The 23,907-nt window shown below is 40.3% G+C and overlaps 1 protein-coding gene across 1 annotated transcript; it reads right to left on the reverse strand.

Moving 5' to 3' along the window:
* Positions 1 to 2,418: 2,418 nt before the first annotated feature.
* FBXO30 (F-box protein 30) lies at positions 2,419 to 19,789 on the reverse strand. Its single transcript, XM_081140887.1, has 3 exons — positions 19,613 to 19,789; positions 8,344 to 10,403; positions 2,419 to 4,541 (listed from the first exon to the last, which is right to left on the reverse strand). The coding sequence occupies exons 2-3, from the start codon at positions 10,378 to 10,380 to the stop codon at positions 4,338 to 4,340; spliced, it is 2,241 nt and encodes a 746-aa protein (XP_080997013.1). The 5' UTR covers positions 10,381 to 10,403; positions 19,613 to 19,789; the 3' UTR covers positions 2,419 to 4,337.
* Between the last annotated feature and the right edge of the window lie 4,118 nt (positions 19,790 to 23,907).

A 23,907-nucleotide genomic window follows, 5' to 3' on the forward strand; every position in this document is an offset into this window, starting at 1 on the left:
AGTCACTCCCCACATAATACATTGGAACGTCAAACATTCTATATAAAAAAAGCATCAGTTTTGAAATGTTTTAAGATAAAAAAGCACCTCAAGATGTATTTCCATTAATATATCTCAAAATGCATTAATGGAGATACATTAATTGGCCAATTTATGGAGGTTATACATGCAAATAAATATACATATAAACAATGAATTTATAGAATCTTACCACTCACAGATGCAATAAAATACTTGAAATTTTCCAGCAAAAGACCCTAGTTTTTGCAAAGGATTTTCAGAGCAACATACCATGCTTAGTTAATTTCTACTTTTCTTTTTGGTATTACCCAAAATTCTTTCCAAACACTTCTTAGGAATCAAGTATCTTAGGCAACAATATTTTCCAAAGTAATTTCTTTATATCTACACGTCCCTTCTCTTTCTGTATTTGTAAAGTAGAAACGTGAACCATGTCGGGACACATTTCCCTCAAATACCTCCACACACTCATCAGCACCTAACCTTGGAGAGCCACAGGTTTTTCATCCATAAAATAGAAACTTGAAAGGACATCTTTTGCTTTGATCTTTTAAATCAAAGAAAATAATTCCATAAAAGGTGACTTTAGAAAAACGATCCTTCCTCTTCCCTTATTTAGAAAGTGTACTCCTTTAGAGTTGGTCTCTACTTCTACATCTCGTATGTTTCTGTTTGAAATTAGATTTAGATCAAATCTGAACAAAACCCACATTGAATTATTGTAAACACAATGGACAAGTCACTGATGAGTTGATTTTCTTTAAAGGCATAACTAATATTCTCTTCGTAGGCCTCATGAGCATGTTAAGTAGGATTACTTAGAATAGTATTTCGCTGACCGGCCAAGCACATATCAAAGAAATTCTTTCCATCACAGGCTTCGTCCGGCCTACTGAAAGAATGAGGGCTGCTTTCTCTCTACTGCAGTTCTGAACACCCACCTCCGCAGGACCCAGTCATATCACCTTCCAAAGCGGTGTGTCATGAATGAAACAAACACATGTTTTTATGTTTGCGTAACTATTCCTTAGAAAATTTTAAAAATTAATAAACCCCATGTCTTCTCAAGCTGGAGATGCAAAACTTAAACGTGTTTTGCTTCTAAATGCCAAACACTGCATTCGAATCACCAGAGGTAAAAAATCTGTTATCAATATAGTAATAAAACTACCCTGTCTTCAAGGGATACGGAAGTTTTACTGAAAACCCCGTTACCTTCAACATCCCTATGATCCCAGTGGCCAATGTTAAGGGATAGTGAAGAACAGCAACAGTACTGATGCAACACGGGGTCGAAGACCAAAAAAGGTTTTATGCTATTGATAAACCAACAACTCAACCTTTAAAATCTCTCATGGATAGCACTGAAAGGATTCCTACAAATATTCATGTACGACTTAATTCAGTATTTGTCTACTTCTACTCTTTACTTATCCTAGAAATCTAATACATTCACACCACTCTGCAACCACTAAACAAGAGAATGAAACTAGACTAAATGTAAGTGCTAATAAACTGTAAGCTGCATTACAATTTACCTTGAATAGAAGAAACAGTAGTAATAACAGTAAATTTAAAACACTAGTAAAAACTAGTTTGTAAAAATATGTCCAACTGCGGTACCCAATGTATTCTGTCATAGGGCTATATTAACATGATATATATCATTTAACTTAACCATTAACACATAATTTTGGAAAACGCATGTATGTATATACACACATCTACCCTCTCCAGTGACACATCATTCGAGAGAACAGCTGGCATGTCCCAGGCTTTCCTCTAAGTTCTCATACTTTACCGTGAATCATAATCACGTGAAGGCCTTTGTTAAGACAGATTGCTGGCTCCCACCTCAGAGTTTATGAGGGAGGGAGGGAAGGAGGGAAGGAAGGAAGGGGGGAGGGAAAGAACTAAAATAACAGGCAGTTCTAGGGAAGGAGCAGAGATAAAAGTGAATTCAGATGATTTCCCTCCATCCTATACTTGCCATTTCATCTTGACGGTTAGCGAAGACCAAGGAACCAACAGACTTCTCAAATGACAACTCACTTGGATGACGTACAGTCTTTTCATGCTTAAAAGGCTTGATAAACGGTGCCCATTACAAGTTTTAGAAAAATAATATTGCCAGAAACTCTTCAGCCTTTCAATACCCCTATGTGGGACTACTTTCAATGAGACACTGAGTGGGGCATAGAAGGCTAACTAATGAATTTTCCATATTAACAAAGAGATTTAATGCCACCAGTAAAACATGGGTAACAATCAACAAGCAAATCCTATAACATGCAGAAATCCACTCTATAAACAATATGACTGTGTTTGGAATTTGTTAAACAAGTATTAAGTTTTATTTAAATGAAAAGTTTTCCTTTTTAAGTTACTGAGCCATATAAAGGGAAAATATTAATTTTATTAGAATTTCAACAAATGTTGCACAAACAACACATTTTGACAAAATAGTATGGTGGCATAACAAACAAAAAAGAAAACAGCCAACAATGTGTAAAAGAAATATAAGGTGGAAAAATGTTAAACATCTCATGATCCAGTACAGAAACAAGAAGTCTAAACTTAAAACCCAAGGATTTTAAAAAGCACAACCATAAAACAAAAAGTTAATGTTTGTGCTATCCTAACCAGACACATTCTTCAGCAAAACTTTAAAAGGCAGAGTTACATTTTACAGTACTTGATATCATATTTCTGACTTTTTCACAGAAATAGAGACTGGTTATGTCATTCAATCTCAGTTGAAAAAGAAAGTATAAGCACTGAGACCTAAGTATTCCACTAACTAAAATGACAGGTGAGGCGAAACAATTGATTAGTCTTTAGTGCTGTATTTTTCAACAGTAATAAGGCCTTGATTCAACCAAAACAAGTCTTAAACAGTTCAGAATTCTTTTCTAATGCCCAAGGAATGCCTCTGCCCAGCCTGATTGCCATATATGGGAATCAAGAACCTAGTAACAATAGAGCACTCTCAGGGACAAATGTAGGAAAAGACAAAGTAGAGTTTTGATATTTTATAACACGGTAACTTGTCACCATTTCAGACTACCAAATGCCAGAACTTACTTAAAATAAATTATTTAAAAATGCCCCCAACTTTGCAATTTATTTCTAAGTACTGACATACTCATTTTTTTAAACTGACCATATCAGGTTAATACTAGTACTAATCAATTTGAGAACTGTAATAAAATAGTTCAAGAATAGGTCTTTGAATATTTTTCTGTTGTACCTTGATCTTTACACAAAGATGCGTTCTTACTTTTTTGGTAGAGAAGGCTATACAGGAAATTAACCTGGAACTGTTCTAAGGAGATTGTCAACCACAACAGGTTTCTGCATTTCAAGACTGTCATCTTACCAAGATACCAAATTTCACATTTTTAAATGTCTTAAAACAACATAGTTGTGATTTTTATAAACATCAAGAAGCAAAAATTTTAAATGCTTGTTTAAAAAAAGCTAAGCCCTTTGCATTTTGAATATTTGAAATTTATTTACACAATATGCCCAATTCAAACTTAAAATGAGGTATATTTTCTTATATCAAATACCTAGCAAATAATACCATGAACAGCTTCAAATTAAAATAAGTTCACAGGCTTTTTGTTTGTGTTTTGCTTTAACCTGTCACGTACTACATTGCCACAAGTCTTTGGATGTGGTGTCTAACAAAAAAGAAAGTTGTGTATGAACCACGCTCTGAATGAGAGCTGTAAATACATAAGGTGAAAACATTTTTGTGAATTACAGTCATGATTTTAAATATTATGTAAGTATATGTTAGAGACCATCTACATGTCAACAACTGTAAAAGGGGAGCACTAGAAATTAAATCTTTAAAATGATCTTATGTAAATGTTTAAGCAACTGAATTTTTCATCTGAAAAACCTATGCTGCAAAAATGTGAATCAAAGTTTTGCTTTTTGAATGTATGGGTTGCAACCCACACAAAAAATGAGGAAATATGTTTGGTCAGGACCTTGTTAGTTTAAGAAGCAAAAAATTTAAGAACCAAAATATGCACACCATTAAAAATACTAGTTCTGAAAATTATGTAGCAAAAAATTAGATCACCCTGTCCAGCAAGTTCCAAAAATTTCACACATTTCAAACATTAAGGCAACTTTTTCCCAACTAAACAGTACTTTATAAAAATATATGTCACTTCAAAACATTATATACACAGTGACAATAAATTTAGCTGTTGTAATCTTTAATACATTAATAAAGTGTCACATATTACAAAGAAATTATACCAGGTGCTTGTGTGTGTGTGCAAGTGGCGTTACAGTTCTTAAAGGACAGGTTTTAAAACCGAGCGCAGTGAGCGTCCCTCTTTCGTGAGCTCTCGTGTCACACACATACATGGCAAGGGGATGGCTTCCTCCCGCTTCTCTACAATATTGTAACTGCACTTCTTCAAGTGGTCTGCCATGCTTAGGATGTCAGCAAATTTCCATTCATTAACAGAACAAAACGCAGTACTGAATCGCCATACCTAAAAGAAAATTCTACTTCAGATTTAAACAAATCAATGTACAAGTATCAAAACACACTTCTTGTTCTAACTGTGTACATTTCTACTGCTAGAGAAATATGCAGTATAAAGTTTCAAGTGGTTAGGTACAAAATCGAAGACTAGTAAATCCATTCGGATACAAATTTGCTTATCAAATATTTATAAGACAAATCACTTCTATGACATTAAGACTTCAATAAATGTAATACTAACCAAAAAGAAAATAAAAGACAAAACCAATGTTAAAAATCACATCCAATCTAGTGTATTAAGCAATTTTTAGAAAATCAAAATCTCATGAATTCAGAACTACTTCCTAAAAATAATACATATGCACACTATTCTTTCATTCTATCCACATAGTCTGGAGAAATGGACAAGTATTATTTTCTTTTATCCAAGTTTTTCTCCCACTCTTGTTACATTATATGAAGCACATCTGAAAATACTATAGAATATGTGCCAAGGTACCTTATCTTTCCACTCTTTATAAGTACTAAAGGTACTTAGTAATATTAAATACACGTACTTCAATTTGCTCAAAACGTTTTTAGAAACATATATAAAGAACTTTTGTAAAATGAATCTTATTTTAATCCACATCATTTTAAAATGCATGTCTTGGCAAAATGTTCACCTGCTATCTCTGTTCATGTGTCTGCTGGTAAAAATATGGGCTACTTCCCCTTTTGGTCACTTAGCAGCTCTAAGCCCTGAAGCATTGTCGTATTAGTCTAGCAATGGCTGTTATGGCCCCCCTGCACCTTTACAAGTCAAAAAAAAAAAAGCTACCTGAACACAGGTAATAAGCATGAATGGAGCAGAACAGACCTAGGTAACAAGTATGAATGGGGCAAGACAAAGCCTAAGCATTCTAGCTAAGCTCATCAGTGGGGAATGCTAGTTAGAGAACACAGAATACATGGTAATACAGTGCTCTAGAAAGTAGCAGTGGATTTGAGTGAGGCCCTCAGTACTCAGTAGAGCTTCTCAGGAAAGAATGGTAATGACTTCTGCAGTGGCCAGAAGCCTTCAAAATTCTATGTGAACAGAACTGCTTCTCAGTGGGCAACAGAAGTCACCACAGTTCAGTACATGGGGTACTTACTTGTTATACTCCTGAGGGTTATACCATTTACCTTAGATGGAGTCATTGCCCAGGAGTCAGTGAATGTCTAGAGGATAGCTACCAATGGGCATTATAGATTACAATTCCCCATACCCATGAAACTATGGGAAGAATTAGGAGCTCTTGTTAAGCTTCAGCAGAATGCTAAAGTTAGATAACAGATTCAATGGTGGCAAACAACCTTCCTCCTTCCACACAGTTAAGAGTCTGGTGAAACGAATGCAGGAAAAAAATGGATGGCCCCCATCTCCTGATGACAAAGTTTCTTAGTAATGGGCCAATTTTTCATTCAAATATCCATTAAGTACTTAGTAACTTACAGTCTAATGAAAGAAACTGACAACTTAGTGAATTTCAACAGCATGGTGAATGCTTTAGTAGGGATGTATAAAGTAGGGGTATTTAATGGGGCACAAGAACACAGAGCAGTGAACCTCCCTCAACGTTTCAGAGTGGGGTTCTAAAACGCTTAATTCAAGGAAGCTAAGATCTGAAGAGTAAGTAGGATACAGCAAGGTTATGAAGATCACAAGCTTCAGAGACAGGTTACCTAGGTCTGAATCCATAGGTTAGCTGGATAAGTTACTGAACCTCTTTAAACCTCAATTTCTTCTTCCATAAAAGGGGAACAGATTAAATAAATTAATGAAAGTAAAATGCTTATTAGCCCGCTGTCTAGCATACTGCAAGTGCTCAAATGTAGGTATTAGGGACAGTACACTCAAAGGCCTTAGGCAAGAAAGAAAACATCAGGCAACTGTAAGTAAATCAAGGACTGGCATAGAAAGTGACAAGAGGAAACTAAAGCGGTGGGGGCAAGATCATAAAAAATCTTAAATGTTTCATGAAGGAGTCTGTCTCTATCCCAGGACAATGGACAAACATTTAAAAAGTTTTTAAGCACTGCAGTATAAGAACTGTATTTAAGAAAATGTCTGTCGCCCTAGTTCTTACGTAGAGAACATGTTGAAGAGGGACACACCTGAACGAGAAACCCAGTTAGGAGGAGGCTACGGCAGTAATCCGGGAGAGAACTAAAGGCAGGACTGAACTGGGGAAATATTAATGGAAACAGTAAAGCAAACCTGGGAGGTTTGAAGGAGAGAGACATAATAGCAGTTTGTGATTACCACAATATGGAAATAAAGGGGGAACGTGGGTGTCCACTCTAGCTCCCAAATTCCTACTTTAGGCAATTTGATAGAAGACAATGCCATTTTCTGAGATCAGGAGAGAAAGAGAAGTGGAGTAGGTTGGACATGTCAAGTTGGATGAAGCTGTGAAATAATCTAGTGGAGATATCCAGTAAACGCTTGCACATAATGGTCTGGATGGAGTTCTAAGAAAATGGCCAGGATATAGATGTGTTAGTAATAAATGAAAGCAATTTAAACTCCAAGAGTAGATAAGATTTTTTGCAGGAATAAAACCCCAGAAAATATCTCACCTCACAGGTCAATACCAGTTGGCAAGGACAAAAAGCAGCCAAGAGGCCATACTCAGAGTCCCATCCCAAATGGGAGAAAGACAGCAAATCATCTGGAAAGTGAAAATATACACATGCACACGCAGCCAAGTACTAAAAGTATGAAGTTTTCTGCCACCAGAATTCCCTTTGGGGAAAAAATCATAAAATAATTATTGTTCATTTACAGATCAAAGCCTTAGGAGAACACAGGAGGAGAAGTAGAATTCTGAAAACTGGAGCAACAAGTAGAAGTAAGAGAAAACCTAAAGATGGCAAAGCAAAGTAGCCAAAAACTTTGAATCCCAATGTGAAGTTTATACAAAATTTTCTTGTATAAAATGCAAGGTTTTGAATTACAGTTCTGAAATGAAAACACCTACAATCAAAGATATCTGTAATACCTTCTATTTTCTATTGGAGAGTGCCTCAAAAAGAAGCTGGGCAAAAGTAGGGTATCACAGGAGAAAAAGGGTGGAGCCAGGATTTGTTCCCAGGTCTGCCTAAATCCCAGCTCAAGCTTTCAATATGCAACACTCCCTCTTACCGTACTACGCCCAGAGTCCCCACCAACAACAGCAAATCCTACTGCCCCTACTCTTATCTCACTCTGACCTAACACATATCCACATCCATCCATTTACGTCCACCTGCCCCCAAATACTCCATTGGTCACTTACTAGTAACGGGTGCTTATAACTTTTTCTCATCTCTCCTGATTTAGGTTCTACCTGAAACAAGCAAGTCCTAAGAAAGAAACTGCCAAGAATGAAAAGAAAATGCCAATTGTAAGCAGTTAAAAAATCTCCTTTTTGCTTTCCCCACTGTCTGATGGTGAAAATGTTTCAGATGGAGTCCAAATCAGGTGGTTAACATGGTCACAAACAAATGTTGTTACAGAAGACCTAAGTGGATACAGAACTGCTCAACTAAAGAAACAGAAGTGGCCTCTGCCATATTAGATTAGAATCTAGTTCTAGGATGACTGCAGTAAATATGTGATTATGACAAACAATTCTAACTATCCTAGTTTTTCATTAATTAGCATTTTTAAAAAACAGTATGTTGTCATATTAAGTTTTTAAAGATGGTCAATATAAAAAAATTTAATTTTATTAATTCAGCAAAATTATTAAGTGCCTATTATATGTCACATAAGGAGATGATACAGTTAAAATTAAACTAACCTTTTCTTTTATCTGCCATGATGCATTTCCTTCTGGATACTTCCTTTTCCCCCACTGCAGTATGACCATTCCACGAGACTGAAGCAGGCTGCCACACACATCCCTCATTAACTTGGATACACATGAGAGCTGGCATAGACTGAAGCCATCAAGAAAGCCTGCAATATGCTGCAGAACCTCAAAAGGAAGACCACTGAGATGGTCACTATGTAATCCCAAAACACAGTTTCTAGCAGGCTCTACTAATACTGTAGATACACAAGGCTGAACTCCAAATGACCTCAAATGGCGATCATGTATAATCTTTGCTCCTTGTGTTGATGGACAAAACCTACGCTGAGAATAGGTACAGCCATAATATGCTAAAGGACACCTCTGTTCCATCCAGCCATTGAGTCCAGCATGAATGTCACCATGCACATTCTTAAAATGTGAAGAAAATTCTCTTCTTCTAAATAGCTGTCCACAAACAAATGTAAACATTGAACGCTGCTTGGGTTGGTACCTAGCGACACATTCCAATACTAAATCCAGCCCAAGTGTCTGAAAAGGACTTGGATTTGAAAGCTGTGGGTTGGCATGATCGCAAGCTGAAGCGGAAGCTATTTCCCCAACCATCGTATTTGTAGCTAATATTGCAGACGGAAGTGAAAAAGTCTGAGTTCCAAAGTCAATGTGGTAAATGTCAACCATGCGACTATCTGATATACCCCTTCCACCTGGAGAATCTCCTAGACAAAACAGTAATGCTGCTGTGATGAGATCTATTCCTTGGAGGCCCATTGGATCTTCTGCAACTTCCAAATCTGATGTATCTACTGCTTTGTCTTCCTTCGGTTTAGACCAACATGAATTAGAAAGAAATTTGAATGGAGATTGACTGAAAGATAAGACATCTACATTCCTCAAGTCCCCTAAGTCTACTTTCCTCCGACACAATTCTCCTCCACCCTCGTCACCTGGCATGAGGATATGCTGAACTGTGCCGTTAGGCAAAGCATTAGGCGGTATTACTTCCCTAAGCTGTGCTGCTACTGACAGTGAACTGGAAGGTTCTGAAGTGCCATCTGATGCTACACATTCTCCATTTCTTAAGTTATTTTCCTTTGAATCACCATGTAAATTCTGATTCCGGTCTATGACCTGCGTACATACATTTTCCAAAGGAAGGCCATTACAAAGAGCAGCAGTGCCATAAGAACTGGTATTTGAGTCACATAATAAATCACTTGAACCGTTTTGTTCAGACTGGGCATTCTGACTTGTGTCGTTACAGCCAATTCCACCTACTGCTCCTATCTCATCCTCATAAAGATGGTCCTGGTCTTTCAATTTCCTATTCTGTGAGCTTTCTCTGGCATTTTGCTCTTCATTCATTTCACTTGCGGAAGCACAAAGACTTGTACTTAACATGCCAATGTCCCTTGTGGCGGTGTTCAGGATATCTAAAGCAGCAGCCAAGCTTCTGGTTGTTTCTACAGTAGCTTGATAAAGTGCACCGTAAGATTCTTCATCAACAGACACCAAACCATTAGCATGTGGTATCTCTGGAACAGTTGATTTCACTGATATTTGTTCTCTAGGATCTGATACTTTATCAGTCGCTTTTGACATCATGGTGGCTACTTTGAGAGATTCTAAGAGCATCCTTTGGTCTTGAAGCGCCAAGGCCATGTCTAATTGTGCTACTTCATCAACATCTCTGCTTAGATTTTCATATGATTTCCGATCTGCATAACTAACTGGCCATCGGTTCCACTCCATTGTACAGCACACCACACTTGCAGGACATGTTTCTAGATGTTCAGCAACTTTATTTCGAGCCATTGTAAATGGACATCCAAAGTCACTATTTAAGCAAGGTACTCGTTCAAATGGACATAAAAGTCGATGCTCATCAGCTTTACAAGAATGGAAGACTGCTCCACAAACCAATGGACAACCAATCAAGTCACAGGAAATCCCAGGCTCTGGTCTGGTCATACACCGTCTACTGACACAATTCACACAGTGCGAATGCTGCAGCTCCTCCTCCATAATGGCCGGTCCAGCTCTGGTTGCTAAGATGGAAAAAAGATAAGTTAGGCAAAAATTGGTCAATTTTAAAAATCAGTAATAACCTTAAATATAAATGGATTAAAGGCTACAATCAAAAGACATAGGGTAGCTGAATGGATAAGAAAACAACACCCAATTACATGCTGTCTACAAGAGACCCACCTCAGAAAAAAAGACTCACACAGGCTGAAAAAAAGAAACAAAGAAAATCCCAAAAAACTTCTGGAGGACTTTAAAGGAGAGATTGACAGCAATATAGTCGTAGTAGGGGACTTTAACACCCCACTGACTTTACTGGATAGATCTTTCAGACAAAAAAAAAATCAACAAGGAAACAGTGACTCTAAATGACACACTAGATCAGATGGATTTAATTGACATTTACAGAACATTTCACCCCAAAGCTGCAGAATATGCATTCTCCTCAGGTGCACATGGGACATTCTCAAAGATAGATCACATGTGAGGACACAAAACAAGGCTCTACAAGTTCAAGAAGAATGAAATCATATCAAGTATCTTCTCAGGCAGTTACACCATGGAGTACTATGCAGCTGTGAAAAAGATGGATCCCTTACCCTATGAGACAGCACGGTGGCACCTGGAGAGTATTATGCTAAGCGAAATAAGCCAGTCAGAAAAAGACAAGTACCACACGATCTTACTCAAATGTGGAATCTAATGAAAAAAATAAACAGATGAACAAAAGAGATCCAGAGACATAAAGCATGAACAGACTGACGAATCTCAGAGGGAAGGCAGGGGTGGGTGAGTTGGTGGGTGGGGAGAGAGTAACCTAAGAATTTATATGCATATTATGCATAATCCATGGACATAGACAACAGTGTGGTGGAAGCCTGGAGGGGGTGCAAAGTGGAGGGGATCAATGGGGGAAAAGGGAACATTTGTAATACTTTCAACAATAAAGATAAATTTTAAAAATAAAAAATTATTTGATAATATAAATCAAAGCATAAAGGTATATTGGCTTACTTTATAATGAAATATATAAAATAAACATTTAATGGATTTATGTTACATATAATCAATCCATCTTGAAACGTAAGTACTTCCAGTAACAATTCAGAAATTTAACTAAAATGTCATAGAAGTTCATTTTTATATTGCAGATAGGCAATATGTTTACAAGGCCAAAAGTTTCAAATTTAATACTTAAATCCTGGTATACTGGGTAATAAATAAACTAATGCCAAAACGAATTTAATGCATATTTAACTTTTAGATTTCAAAGAATGCTTTATCTTTTACCTTTTTAATTTCAATTAAACTGATTTTGATGTACCCCACATTGCAGAGACCTCATCATGTTTCTAAAGGAGAATAATCTGAATTTCACAGAAATAGTTAACTCTTTATTAGAAGTTTTCTTTTTATTCCCTCTAAATACATGAATTTAAGATTTCATCTATTGATCTCTTTCTATAATACCTTAATAAATTCTACAACAAATCAGTAAGTAAGCCGTAATTAAAGCATACAGAGAATTTACCCAGAAAATATAAATTCTAGCTCCATTTCTATGGCTGTGGGCAAATCACATCTCAGGGCCAGAGTTCCCATTCATTCATTAAAATAAACATTTATTTACTGTTTAACATATCAGACTGTGTTTGGTGTGGCAATACAAAGATTAGTAAGACACGATACTTCCTCTCAAGCAGCTATAGCAGGAGGTCAGAGACAGTAAAAATCATGTCACATTATTATGTGATCAGTATGAGAGAAGTAAAATGGTAACACAAGAAGACAATAATCAGTAATGGCAAGGACTAGAGAAGTCACAGGAGTCTTGAAAGAAGAGAAGTCTTACGGGGTGTGGGGTGGTGCTGGGAAGGAGGGGAGGCATTCAAGGCTGAAGTAACAGCATAAGCAAATGCAGAAAAGCAAGGATTGTCAAAACATGTTCAGGGAACTTCAAGCTTCCTAGTGCTGCTGGTTCACAGGGTAAAATGCAAGGTGGCTGCAGAAGATGAGGTGGGACAGTGACGCAAATCATGAAGAGCGCGCTATATGTTACTCTAAGGAATTAAGACTTTAATTTGAAGTCACTAAGAATTTTAAACAAAGAAATTGTACCTATAAAATAATATGAGAGGATTACAGATACCTAATGGTCTTTCCTGCCTTTATCAAATTTTATATAAAAATAAGAGAGCATCCGCACAACATATTGATTTAATTACTGGGCCTATTCGATGTCTTTTTTCTGTAATATTCAATTTCTTTATTGGCTTATTCCTATTAGCATAAAAACTTAAAAGACTATTTCTATCTTTAAAAACCTAAATAATAAAGCAACATCCCCCTTTGCTACTATTCTTTTTTTCCTATTCAGTTAAGCTTTCAGAAGAAAAACAAAAAATTCACCAAAAAACCCTCTAATCTCCCCAATACTCTTTGGCCCTCTAATCTGGCTTTTATTTTCACCACCGCCCATGATGCCTGCGCTGCTCAGATGCTCAGTGCGAAATTCAAAGGGCATTTTTTTCCAGGTCCCATCTTCCTTGGGCATTATCATTATGTTGACTAATTCCTCCCTTTAAACTATTATTTTTTTCTTAGCTCTCATGGTGTCATGTTCCCCTGGTTCTCCCTGCCTCTTAAACTCTTCTAAGCTACTATACTCTTCTTTGGGGCTCATGGCATTTCTACTCACTCTTCTACACATTCTCTCCCTGGGTGCCCTCAATTTCTCAAAAGCTTCCATTACCACAAATATTCTCAAAACTCATCTATATCTCCTGCCCAGATCCCTCTTCCAAACTTCAGATCTCTCAGCTAATTACTTCTTATACATTATTTGTACATTGCACAGGCAACTCATCTCAACATTTCCCAAGTTGAATTACTCTGTAGTAGATGATAATTTTCTGGATAAGATGCTGATTATCAGCCTATTTTCTTCACTTCAGTGCATAAACTGGCTCTCTGATATATTTTTCCATGAAGTATCTTGGTTCCAGGTGGCTAATGTAAACTGTTACTCCCCAAATTGCTATTTCTTTTTCTCCAGTCCAAGTTTGATTTTCTTCAAACTAAAATAACAAAAGTTTACCTATTCTTGATAGAACTTTTGTTGAGCAAGTAGAAAAGTTATGAGTTGATATTATGGTGCTTAATGATACTGGGGGTGGGGGACACACACGTTTATCAACGAAACTGTATTTTTTAAACTGTGTTTCATTAAAAGTTCTGAGTTAAATATACTTTTAAATATTTAACCCTATAAATTTTGTAGGTAATGACAGAACCTATAAATTAAAAGCAGACATGCTAAAAGAGACATAATAGAAGAACTGACAGACTAATCATGAAAAACATTTGTAAATTAGACAGAAATTTAAAAAGAAACTTTAAGAATTAAGACAAACTTTATTGAGTGATTAGATTGTGAAAACAGCTGTAGCTTTCTTATTTTGCAACCAGACTGAGTTCATCTCACATGCTGAAATAAGCTTGACTGTTACTAAGAGAGTAACCTAAAAATACAAGCAGTTCCAAAAGTGACCACTGCTCTCAGAACTTGTAGGAACACTTTATGTTATGTACAAATCACATGATCACACCAGACAGAACACAACTCAAAAAACGTCACTTAATTCAAGTGTTTAAAATAGTAACTGTTACAAACAACTGAGTTAAATGCAAAACAGCAACTCTTAAAGAAGGCTCTCAAGCTTCAAAATAAGCAGCCTTTGCATACTATTCTATTCTGAATAAGAAAATGTTAAAAAATGAAAATAAAAACACAGTCCAAAATTATTTATTATTCATTGAAGTACAGAGAAGAAAAAAGGAACATGAATTATGTGCCCATTTTGTCCTTTACATAAGTTTTGTCACTTAATGTCACAACCCTTATAACAACCCAGAGGAAATGGGTTCAGAAAGGCTGAGAGGCTTGCCCGAAGTCCTCTGCCTACTAAGTGGCAGAACTAGAATTGAAATCTATATCTGGTCAGTGCACATGGGCAATAACAGGTTTGTTTACTTATAAGAGGTTTAAGAAAATAAGGCAGCACTTCGGTAACTGGTGATCCAATTTTAAGATGTTATTTGAGGAATGGAGATTACGACTTTGCTTGTAGTTTATTCCAACACAACCACCCCTGTGGTCAAGAACTGATGCGCCCTGGCTAGTGTGGCTCAGCTGGCTGGAGCGTCATCCGGCACACTGAAAGGTTGTGGGTTCGATTTCCGGTCTGGGCACATATCTAGGTTTCGGGTTTGATCCCCAGGGCACGTACAGGAAAGCAACCAAACCATGTTTCTCTCTCTTAAAAAATAAGTAAATAAATAAGTAAATAAAGAACTGAATGAGACAGAGAGATGATCATGCCTCCTTTTCGGTCCTTTCTAATAGCATATTACTTTGTTTTGCATATAGGAGTTTTAAATTACTTAATGAATAACTTACATTCATAATGCTCTCTATTAACATATGGAATATAAATGTAACAATTCTCAAAATAGTTAAAGAAGAAATCAAGTTTAATTCCATTTTACTATTAAATATACTAAGAAATAAGAAAATGCACTAGATAACACCCAAAGAATGTTCTGGGGATATAAACCTCAGCTTCAGAACCTTAAACTTCCAGATCTATCCTCTTTCTAACCAAGGTCATTATTATCAAGTAAATATGCTTCACACTGCTCATAAATCCCGTGAAACAGGGTTAAAAACGCCAATCCCTGATTTATCAGTTGAACAGTGACACAGCAGGCCCAGGAGAAAACAAGTTGCTAAAACTGAGGCTTCAGAATTGAGGTTTCAAGTTCAAGATGAGCATAATTTAAAACTCCTCAATATTTTTTTTTTAAAGGACTCTCTAGAAAAAGAATCTTAACATTTCCAAACAACTGGAAAAGTTTCATTACACCAGAAAATAGCTGTAAATGATTAAATGCTTTACAGTAGTTTCAATTTTCTCTAACAGAAATTCTTGGCCAACTCATACTCTGCAGCTGACAAACAATCCATAAAAATAGTTTTAAGACATGGCATTTTCCCATACGGTGAAATTAGGCCTTGTCATTTAAGGCTATTTCTAGACTTAAAAGATATGGCCCTCAAAACAAACTGTTTATTTTTCCAAATTCATAAAAATAGGTAAGGTGATAAAAATCAATAAAACATGGCAAATTAGCACAATTTTAAAACAGGCTAAGTCAAGTCACCCAAAGTACTCACACAGCTTGCTGCCTCAGGCTGTTTTTAATATCCACTTCTGCCTCCAAGGCAGACACATGCACACCCCTTTCCCTCCCCAACTTCAGCCTCAAATCTTTATGTCTCAGTTTAAATGCTACTTTTCCACATCCCAAAGGTAAAGTATGAATCCCATATTATGCTACATGCTAATTACACATTGCATTTTTCCTTGGTAATACTAGTCACAACTCTAAGTAAGTCATTATCCTCTTTAATATCTATCTCCGCAAGAAAATTCCAACTCCATGAAGGAGGCAGGACCATTTCTGCCTCATCCAACTCTTCCCTGTATTCAAAATTGTTCCTCTTACCTAAAAACAACAACAACAAAGAATTATGATACAAGAAATAACCAAATGGATTCCCAAACAAAATGCGACTCTTAATTTCATGGAAAACTACATACTTCGCTTATAGATCTAGTACACTCATTGTACGAGCTATAAATCATCAATAGTGATCAAACACTTATTGAGCACCTAGGTTATTTGTTTCAAGCATTATACTGTATATGAAGTAAGATAAATTATCCATCAAAAAAGCAAACCAAAGGTAAAAGTAAATCAAAAAAGTTAATTCCAATCTTCCAGTGTTTTAAAATCTTAAAAAATAATAGTAATGAAAAGCATGGAAGGAAAAGTTTACCTTTATACTGTTCCACTATTTTAATTCCCTAACCAACCCTGCAGTCTGGCTACTGGTTACTGAATACAGAGGCACCGGGTGCAGAAGAGAAAGCAGAGGTGGAAGAGCCCGCACATGAGCAGGTGCTGAGTGGGTACAGGGTGAGAAAAAGAAGCTCAAAAAGGGAGTGCTATCAGCCGCTTAATATCACAACTAATATGGTGGTAGTTTATATAGAACGCTACTTACACAAGAAAATACTGCTTCAATTGTAAGACTGAAATGGACCTATACACACACTTGCTCAATTAGTTAACCACATTACAAGTCAGTCTACGACTAAACTTTTCTAATTTAGCCTGGCCGGCGTGGTTCAGCGGTTGACCATCAACCTATGATCCAGGAGATCGCAGTTGGATTCCCAGTCAGGGCACATGCCAGGGTTGCAGGCTCGATCCCCAGTCAGGGGCATGCAGGAGGCAACCGATCAATGACTCATCATCATTGATGTTTCTATCTCTCTCTTTCTCCCTCTCCCTTCCTCTCTCTGAAATCAATAAAGACATATTAAAAAAAATAATTTCAAATTTAGCAATCAGTTATGAGCTCCTCCAGAGTAAGTCCCATCCTTCTTGTATAGTCAAAGGTACTATTTGCACAGTAAATACAAACACTTGCTGACTTGTTTGTAATCAGGTGCAGTCAGTTTTAAAGACTACAATAAATCAATAACCTCAGTGGGACATCTTATTTCACTGGTTAAAAAAATGGGGTTGGGGGTAACTAGACAAGACTGAAAATCCACTATCATTAAACTCACGATTCAGAACATAAACTCTCCTGTTGAGTCCAAAATGGATAAATGGGTTACACTGTACACATTCTTTTATTAAAGTTTGGTTCTGACTTCTTTTTATTTTTAAAATGATGACCTAATTGTATGGATTTTTTTTTTCAAGTTTTTGCCTTCCAATTATGATATAATCAAAACATACATCTTTCATTTCTAAATATGGTTATGAGTAGCTTATTCCAAAGTGAAAGTTCTAATTAATTGCCATGCTCTCCACTAAATAAGAAAATGAAACTATTAAAGACTTACATCAGAAATTAAAATAATAAATATTTAATACTGAGACCAGAATTTATTTGAGTTGATACTCAGATAAAAATAATCCACCCAAATGGTAGAGCTCAGCTTATGACAATGGGCAGCATGGCAGAGGGGAATGGGCTTCCAAGGAATTTCACCTTTGTGACCTCGAGTGTGAAAACACCCTAGATGGTTACTATTATGTGTGTGTCCAGTAGGATACAAACATGTTTCCTCAGAAAACAGATGTACTTCACTTTACACAACCATTTACATACACAAAGCTTTATGTATAAATATATTTTACATCAGGTCATTTATACTTATAAAACTTATTAAAAACAATCATATGAGGAACTATCTAATGCTAACATTACCCATTCTTTAAAAAAGAAGACATATCCTTTTTGTAAAAGATTTTCACAGAATGAGTTTTAATTCATGAACACTTATCTGTGTCCAACTACCTGCTTACCTACAGGGTAAAAACCACTAGTCCAAGGCCAATCTCACCTATTTCACCAAACTGAATTTGAAATTGAATTACGTTTTATACAGCCTTTTGACTGAAGACTTTAACATCAAAGAATTCTACGACTATAATGTCATTCCAGAGCATGTACTAGCTCCTTTTAATGAAACAGGCAATCACAGGAACTCAGTTAAAAAATTTCTATGAAGGCCATACAGAATAGTATAGGACTTATCCCACTAAAAGTCACACTTCAGTAACATATCAAATAGTAAACACACATTACCAATGCCTATTTTAGTGACCTTAAACTACCTCCCAAACCATATACATTATCTCAAAATATGTATTATTGTTCTTTAATAGTATATTTTGTTAAGACACTTTGTATTTTTAAAAAAAGTCTGCAGTGCTAGACATGGAGAAATATTGTTTTGAAATTAAATACCTAGTACACTTGGACTCCATGAAAGTTTGCCTATATGGGAAACTTCAGCTCTCTACTAACACTCACAAAACTCCACCCACTAACATTTCCAGAATCACACAAAAAAAGCTATGTCACCGCAGTCGCGCACCAGATAAAAACAAACTGGCAACTTAAAAAGTCAGCAAAACACCATGTTATCCCCAAACTTCTGTAACAAGAAACAGCGACTAAGCATAAATAACAGTGATTCAGCGAAAATCCCACACTGAACACGCGAACCCCGAGGAAAACCCTGAACCTGCTCTTTTCCCTCTGCCGGGCCAACCCCTGCGCCGCTCGGGGAAACCGGACCGAGGCGAGCCAGCGCCGGATCCGCGAGGGGAACTCACCAGGTCTCCCCCGCAAGACACGACCCGGCGCTGAGATGCGGCACGCAAAAACTGAAGTTTAAGAAGTTTGGGGTTTGGGATGTGCAGACTTTCCAGTTAATCTACCACGATTATCAGAACGCCCATAAATAACTTCATCTTGGATCACAGTCAACGAAGTAATTATGGAATAAAAGGTCAATTCCTTCCCAAGCATCTCTTATCTGAGACTTACGACAGGGCTCGGAAAGAAAAACAAGAGGGGCCGAGGGGCCTGGAGCGCCAGGGCCGCGGTAAACAACACCCGCGCTCGGCCCCCTTCTCCCACACCCACGGAGAACACCCGGCGGGGGCGGCTCGAAGCCGGCGCGCGCCCCGCGGCCCCCTCCACGCCCTGCGCCCACCCGCGCGGGACGGGACACGCATAACCGGGGAAGGCTCGGACCCCTCAGAGCCAGAAAACCAGCTCGTTCCCTTTAACGAGGACTCGGGAGGCTAGGACGAGGCGCCTCTCACTTCCATGAATGGAAAAGTTACCAACTCCTCCCGTCCCGTGGAGACAGTTGAAGACGCCTCCCCGTCTTCCGCGAGCACGTTGCTGCCGCAGACAACTCAAGTTTCTGACAGGCTCCCGGAGCCGGCAGCCGGGGCGCCGAGGCTCCCGGGGTCGCCCAAGTTCCCTCCGCCCCCTCCCCGCACATGAACACGCCCGGCGCGGTGGCCCGGGGGTCGGTCGCCGGGGTCCGGGTCGCCATTTGCAGAGCAGAGCGTCTCTGCGGCCGGCCCGGCAGGAGGACCCGCGCGAACCCCACGCCGCGGACGCCCACTCGGCGCCGGGGACCCACAGGGTCGGCGCGGGGCCGTGTTCCCTGCGCCCCAGGCCGGGCCGCCTCCGACCTGGCCGCGGGCCTCGCACGGCCCGGCCGCCGCCTCCATCCCCAGCGCAGCCCCGAGCGCGCCGGCCTCCCCGCGGGCCTCTGACACTCACCGGCCGGCGCGGCCGAACCGTGGCCCAGGCCCTGGCTGCCGTGGCCGCCGCGCCCGGCTGCTGCGCGCTGTCCCGGGGCCGCTCCGGGTCCCAAACCCCGTGCGGTCCGCCTCCGCCAGCCGCTCTGCCCCGCCGGACAGCCACCTTTTCTCCCTTCTCCTCCTCCTCCGCCTCCGCTAACTCGGCCCCTCCGCAGGCCGCCGCCCTCCTCGGGCGCCCCGCCCCGCGTCGCCCCGCCCACCCGGCCCGGCCTGGCCTCCTAGGCGGCGGCCCCGGCGGCAGCGGCGAGGCTGGCGGGGACGCGCACGCCGAGCCCGCGGGGACGCGCACGCCGAGCTCGCGGGGACGCGCACGCCGAGCCCCAGCGGGGACGCGCACGCCTCCCACCGACTCTGCAACCGACGTGGCGGGGAGTCGGTTCTGCAGCCAGAGCCGGGGCTGGGGGAGCCCTGCGCGAGGTTTCCGGTGGGCCCCGCCTGGCTGCTCTAGGCAGTGCTTCCAAATCCTGTTTGCTTGAGAATCTTGTATTCCTGCAGGGCATCCCAGACCCGTCATTTTGGAATTGAGGAAGCAGGCCCAAGTGGAGTGGCTTGTTTACCTCCCTGAATGTAGGGAAGCAGCCCAGATTTAACTCCGGGTGCAGTGCTCTTCCCCTTAGGTCATATACAGGAGGAAACCGCAGCTTGCTGAGGCTTCAGTGCTGCTGCCACAGGCCTTGCTGCCTGCGAACCTCCATGTGCCCAAGTCCTGTGACTTAGTGCCCTGACCCTTGTCGGCTACCTTGCTGGGGACTGAGCCCAGCTCAGAATTTGTGAGAGGCAGTTACACAGGAGCAGAGCAAGGATGATGGGCCAGGTACAGGAAGTCTCCCTGGCAGAAAGCCCAGAGTTCCTAGCATTGGGCAAAACTGGGAAGATAAGAACCTAGCTCCCAGGGTGACCTTTCCTCCCCTAGCATATGGCTGGCCATGGGGTCTGGACCCCCTGACCTTTTCCCCCTAGAGAGAACATTGCCTCAGTTGAATTTCAGCTCCAGGCCCAGAAAAGCAGCAAAACCATGCAAGCTATGCCACAGCTGACCTCAGGAGCAGCGGCACTGAATAATGACGCCCTGCCCTGGTTCTGACCAATCAGTGGATCCACCTGGAAAGCTGATGAATATGCCACTGAGATCCTCCCCTGGGATCTCCCCTAAAAACCCCCACCCTTAAAAGCCCTTAGGCTAGAGGACCCAGATGCCCTGGACTTTCTCCTACCCCTGCTCCCTCCTCTTCCCCCCCACCCCCAGGCAGGTTACCTTGACCTTCCTCTCTCCTAAGAGCCAATGACCCTCCCTTTGCCTCAGTAACTTGTTTCCTGAGCCCATTTCTTCTATAGTCCATTTCTTCTACCTCTATGATTTTCTAAATAAACATTCTCTTATAGTTTGAGTCTTGAGTTTGAATTCTTTCCTAGCCAGAACTCAAGTGCCAAGGTTGCTGAACCCAGGGCCAGTCTGACCCTACCGGTCGAACACCTGGTACCGTTCTCACTGCTGTCAACAGAGTCAGGCACCTGGAAGTTTTTCTGGAGCCCTTGTGGGGCAGCCCACCAAAGTCTACTTCTTTGAGGGACCACAGCAGTGAGGTTACCTACATGGGAAAGGCGATGTAGACTTGCTGAAAAGGTGGCTTAAAGTGCTTTTGCAGGATACTTTACAAATGACACAGACTGAAGAAATATCACCTGGCCATAACACAGTTGGGTCCATTTACCCCACTACTACCACCATGCCTTGGTCTAAGGCTGAAGGACAGAAGGGACAGTGATTCAGAGCGCTGGGTGATGAGTGACTTTCATTCCCTCACCCCTAACCCAGTACCCAACTTGTGGACTCCTGCCCAGTTCTAGCTCGATGGAACTGTGATTAAAGAGAATAGCTGTAATCCTGGCCTTGTGGATGGGGGCAGAGACAGGATAACTGTTATGGAATCCTTTTCATGGCTGTGTTTTTACCCCCAACTGGTGTGTTTTGGGAAAGATAGACTTGCCATCCTGCAGACAAATGCCTCTAAGACTTTTAGACTTTAAACATTTTTTTAAAAAAAATATATCTTTATTGATTTCAGAGAGAGGAAAGGAGAGGGAAAGATAGAAACATCAATGATGAGAGAGTCATTGACCGGCTGCCTCCTGCACGCCCCCGACTGGGGATCAGGCCCCCAACCCGGGCATGTGCCCCGACCGGAATTCGAACCCCAAACGCCTGGATCCTAGGTCAACGCTCAACTGCTGAGCCACGCCCGGCCGGGCAAGACTTTTAGACTTTAAAGACCAGTATAAAATAAAAGAAAGCTTGCCCTAGCCGGTTTGACTCAGTGCTTAGAGCGTCAGTCCTTGGACTCAAGGGTCCTGGTTTCAATTCAGGCCAGGGGCATGTACCTCGGATGCAGGCTCGATCCCCAGCCCTGGTTGGGGCTCACGCAGGAGGCAACCAATTGATGTGTCTCTCTCACATCTATGTTACTTTCTCTCTCCCCCCTTCCAATGTCTCTGAAAAGCAATGAAAAAAATATCCTCAGGTGAGGATTTAAAAAAGAAGAAGAAAGCTTAAGAAGGTATTTAGGTTATTAGCTTTTTCTTGTGCAAAGAAAGGTGGTAAAAATTGTACCACTCATAACATTGCTGCATTTCATAAACAAAAGAAGATTTTCAGACCATTTATTAGGAAGGATAGAATCACAGAGTAAAGGGTCAGTTCTTTCAATAAATTTAGCTTTTTGAAAAATTCCATCTGATTTTCCTATTTTGTCTTATTTGGCTGCATATAGGCCACGGTTCTCAGTCTAGAGCTTGAGACCGACTGTGCAGAGAACTAGTCAGAAAGGAGGGGGAAGCAGGCAGGATGGCCCAGTGGGAGGAGACGCGGGTGCAGCTACACTCTTGCCACCGTCTGCCCACTGTCCTGGCCTGAGTCACCACCGGCCTGGATTGAGTTACATATCTTCCTTTGGCCTCATTTGCCCTCTGATATGATGAAAAGGCTACAATAGATGATCTGTAAAGCCCTTTCCAGCTTTCAAACCTCATGATTCCATGATTGTACTTACTGAAATCTGGGGCTTTCCCCTTTACTAAGTCCTAGAACGGTCACTAGGTCACCACCCACCCACTCACGTTGAGTCAGGCTGTAAACCTCACATTCTTCTTTGCCCCTTCCAGCTCAATAATTTTCCATGTTCAGGCAATCAAAAAGTTTCCTTTCTTGCTGTCTTTCACATTTATTCCTAGTTACCATCCTAGACAAATCTAAATTTCTGCCAATTGCCTAACCAGTCTTTCCTCCTCTGGTGTTTCCTGTTTCAAACCCACCACCAACACAGTTCTTCCTAAAGCATCCATTTCATCTTGTGATTTCTCTATTCAGGTAGCTGTGATGGCTGTCTCAGGCCCGCTGGGTGACATCTCAGCTCCTGTCTTCACTTGGTCAAAGTAAACCTTTCATTCTAGCCTGATTAGTTTCCTTCCTTTCTCCAACACACACTAGACACGGTCCACTTCCAAGTTGCCTGGGCTCATATAACGATAGTGCCTGAACTTGCCCCTCTGATTATACAGCTCTAATCTCACCACCTCTGTGAGGGACTCCGGTAGCTCATCCTGTCTATGTGCAGCACTTTGACCTGTGCGTCATGTGACTGTGACCCATTTCACCTCTTTCACTGCTACCTGGCATCAGCTTGTAGATCATCTCCAGTCTCCAAACCCATGGAAGCATGTTTTGCTTTGTTTTTATATCTCCCCTCATTATCTACTATACCACTGTGTATATTAAAGGTAATGAATATCTGTCACTTCAGAAACAGAATGTGTATTTCTCCCCTTTCATTCTATCTCCATTTCCATTGTCTGTTTTATATTCTAACTCCTCAGAGAACCTTTTCTTGGTGACTTTTCAGGGAAATTGATCAGTGGCAAGCAGAGAGTATGTCAGGGATCATAGGTTTCCTCAAATAGGCTCTCCTCTCTAATATACATGTGTTAGACATAGACTTAAAGAGCAAAGCTGTCATCTGTGTGGCTTCACCATCCAGAGGAGTGACAGGGATCCTGGGAGTTTAGATTAAAAAGAGAGGAAAGGTCAGTAGCTTGTTTGACCTTAAAGAGCAGGATCCTGCATCTCCTCAAGTCGTCTCACACAGGCTTAGACAAAGCATAGCTCCCCGCAGCTTTTTCTAGAGGCCATTCTGAAGCTGGGGAAGGTGTAAGAACCAAAAGAATATAACCCATAAATAGAAGCACAAAGCCTAAACAGAC

Source organism: Miniopterus schreibersii (genome assembly GCF_964146895.1).
Source record: "Miniopterus schreibersii genome assembly, chromosome: 6".
In the NCBI taxonomy this organism is placed as follows: Eukaryota; Metazoa; Chordata; class Mammalia; order Chiroptera; family Miniopteridae; genus Miniopterus; species Miniopterus schreibersii.

Excerpts from the sequence above, each read along its gene's own strand:
- FBXO30 (XM_081140887.1), bottom strand. The coding sequence starts at position 10,380 with ATGGAGGAGGAGCTGCAGCATTCGCACTGTGTGAATTGTGTCAGTAGA. Across the intron at positions 4,542-8,343 it reads CATGGCAGATAAAAGAAAAG|GTATGGCGATTCAGTACTGC; the intron begins GTTAGTTTAATT and ends ATTTTCTTTTAG.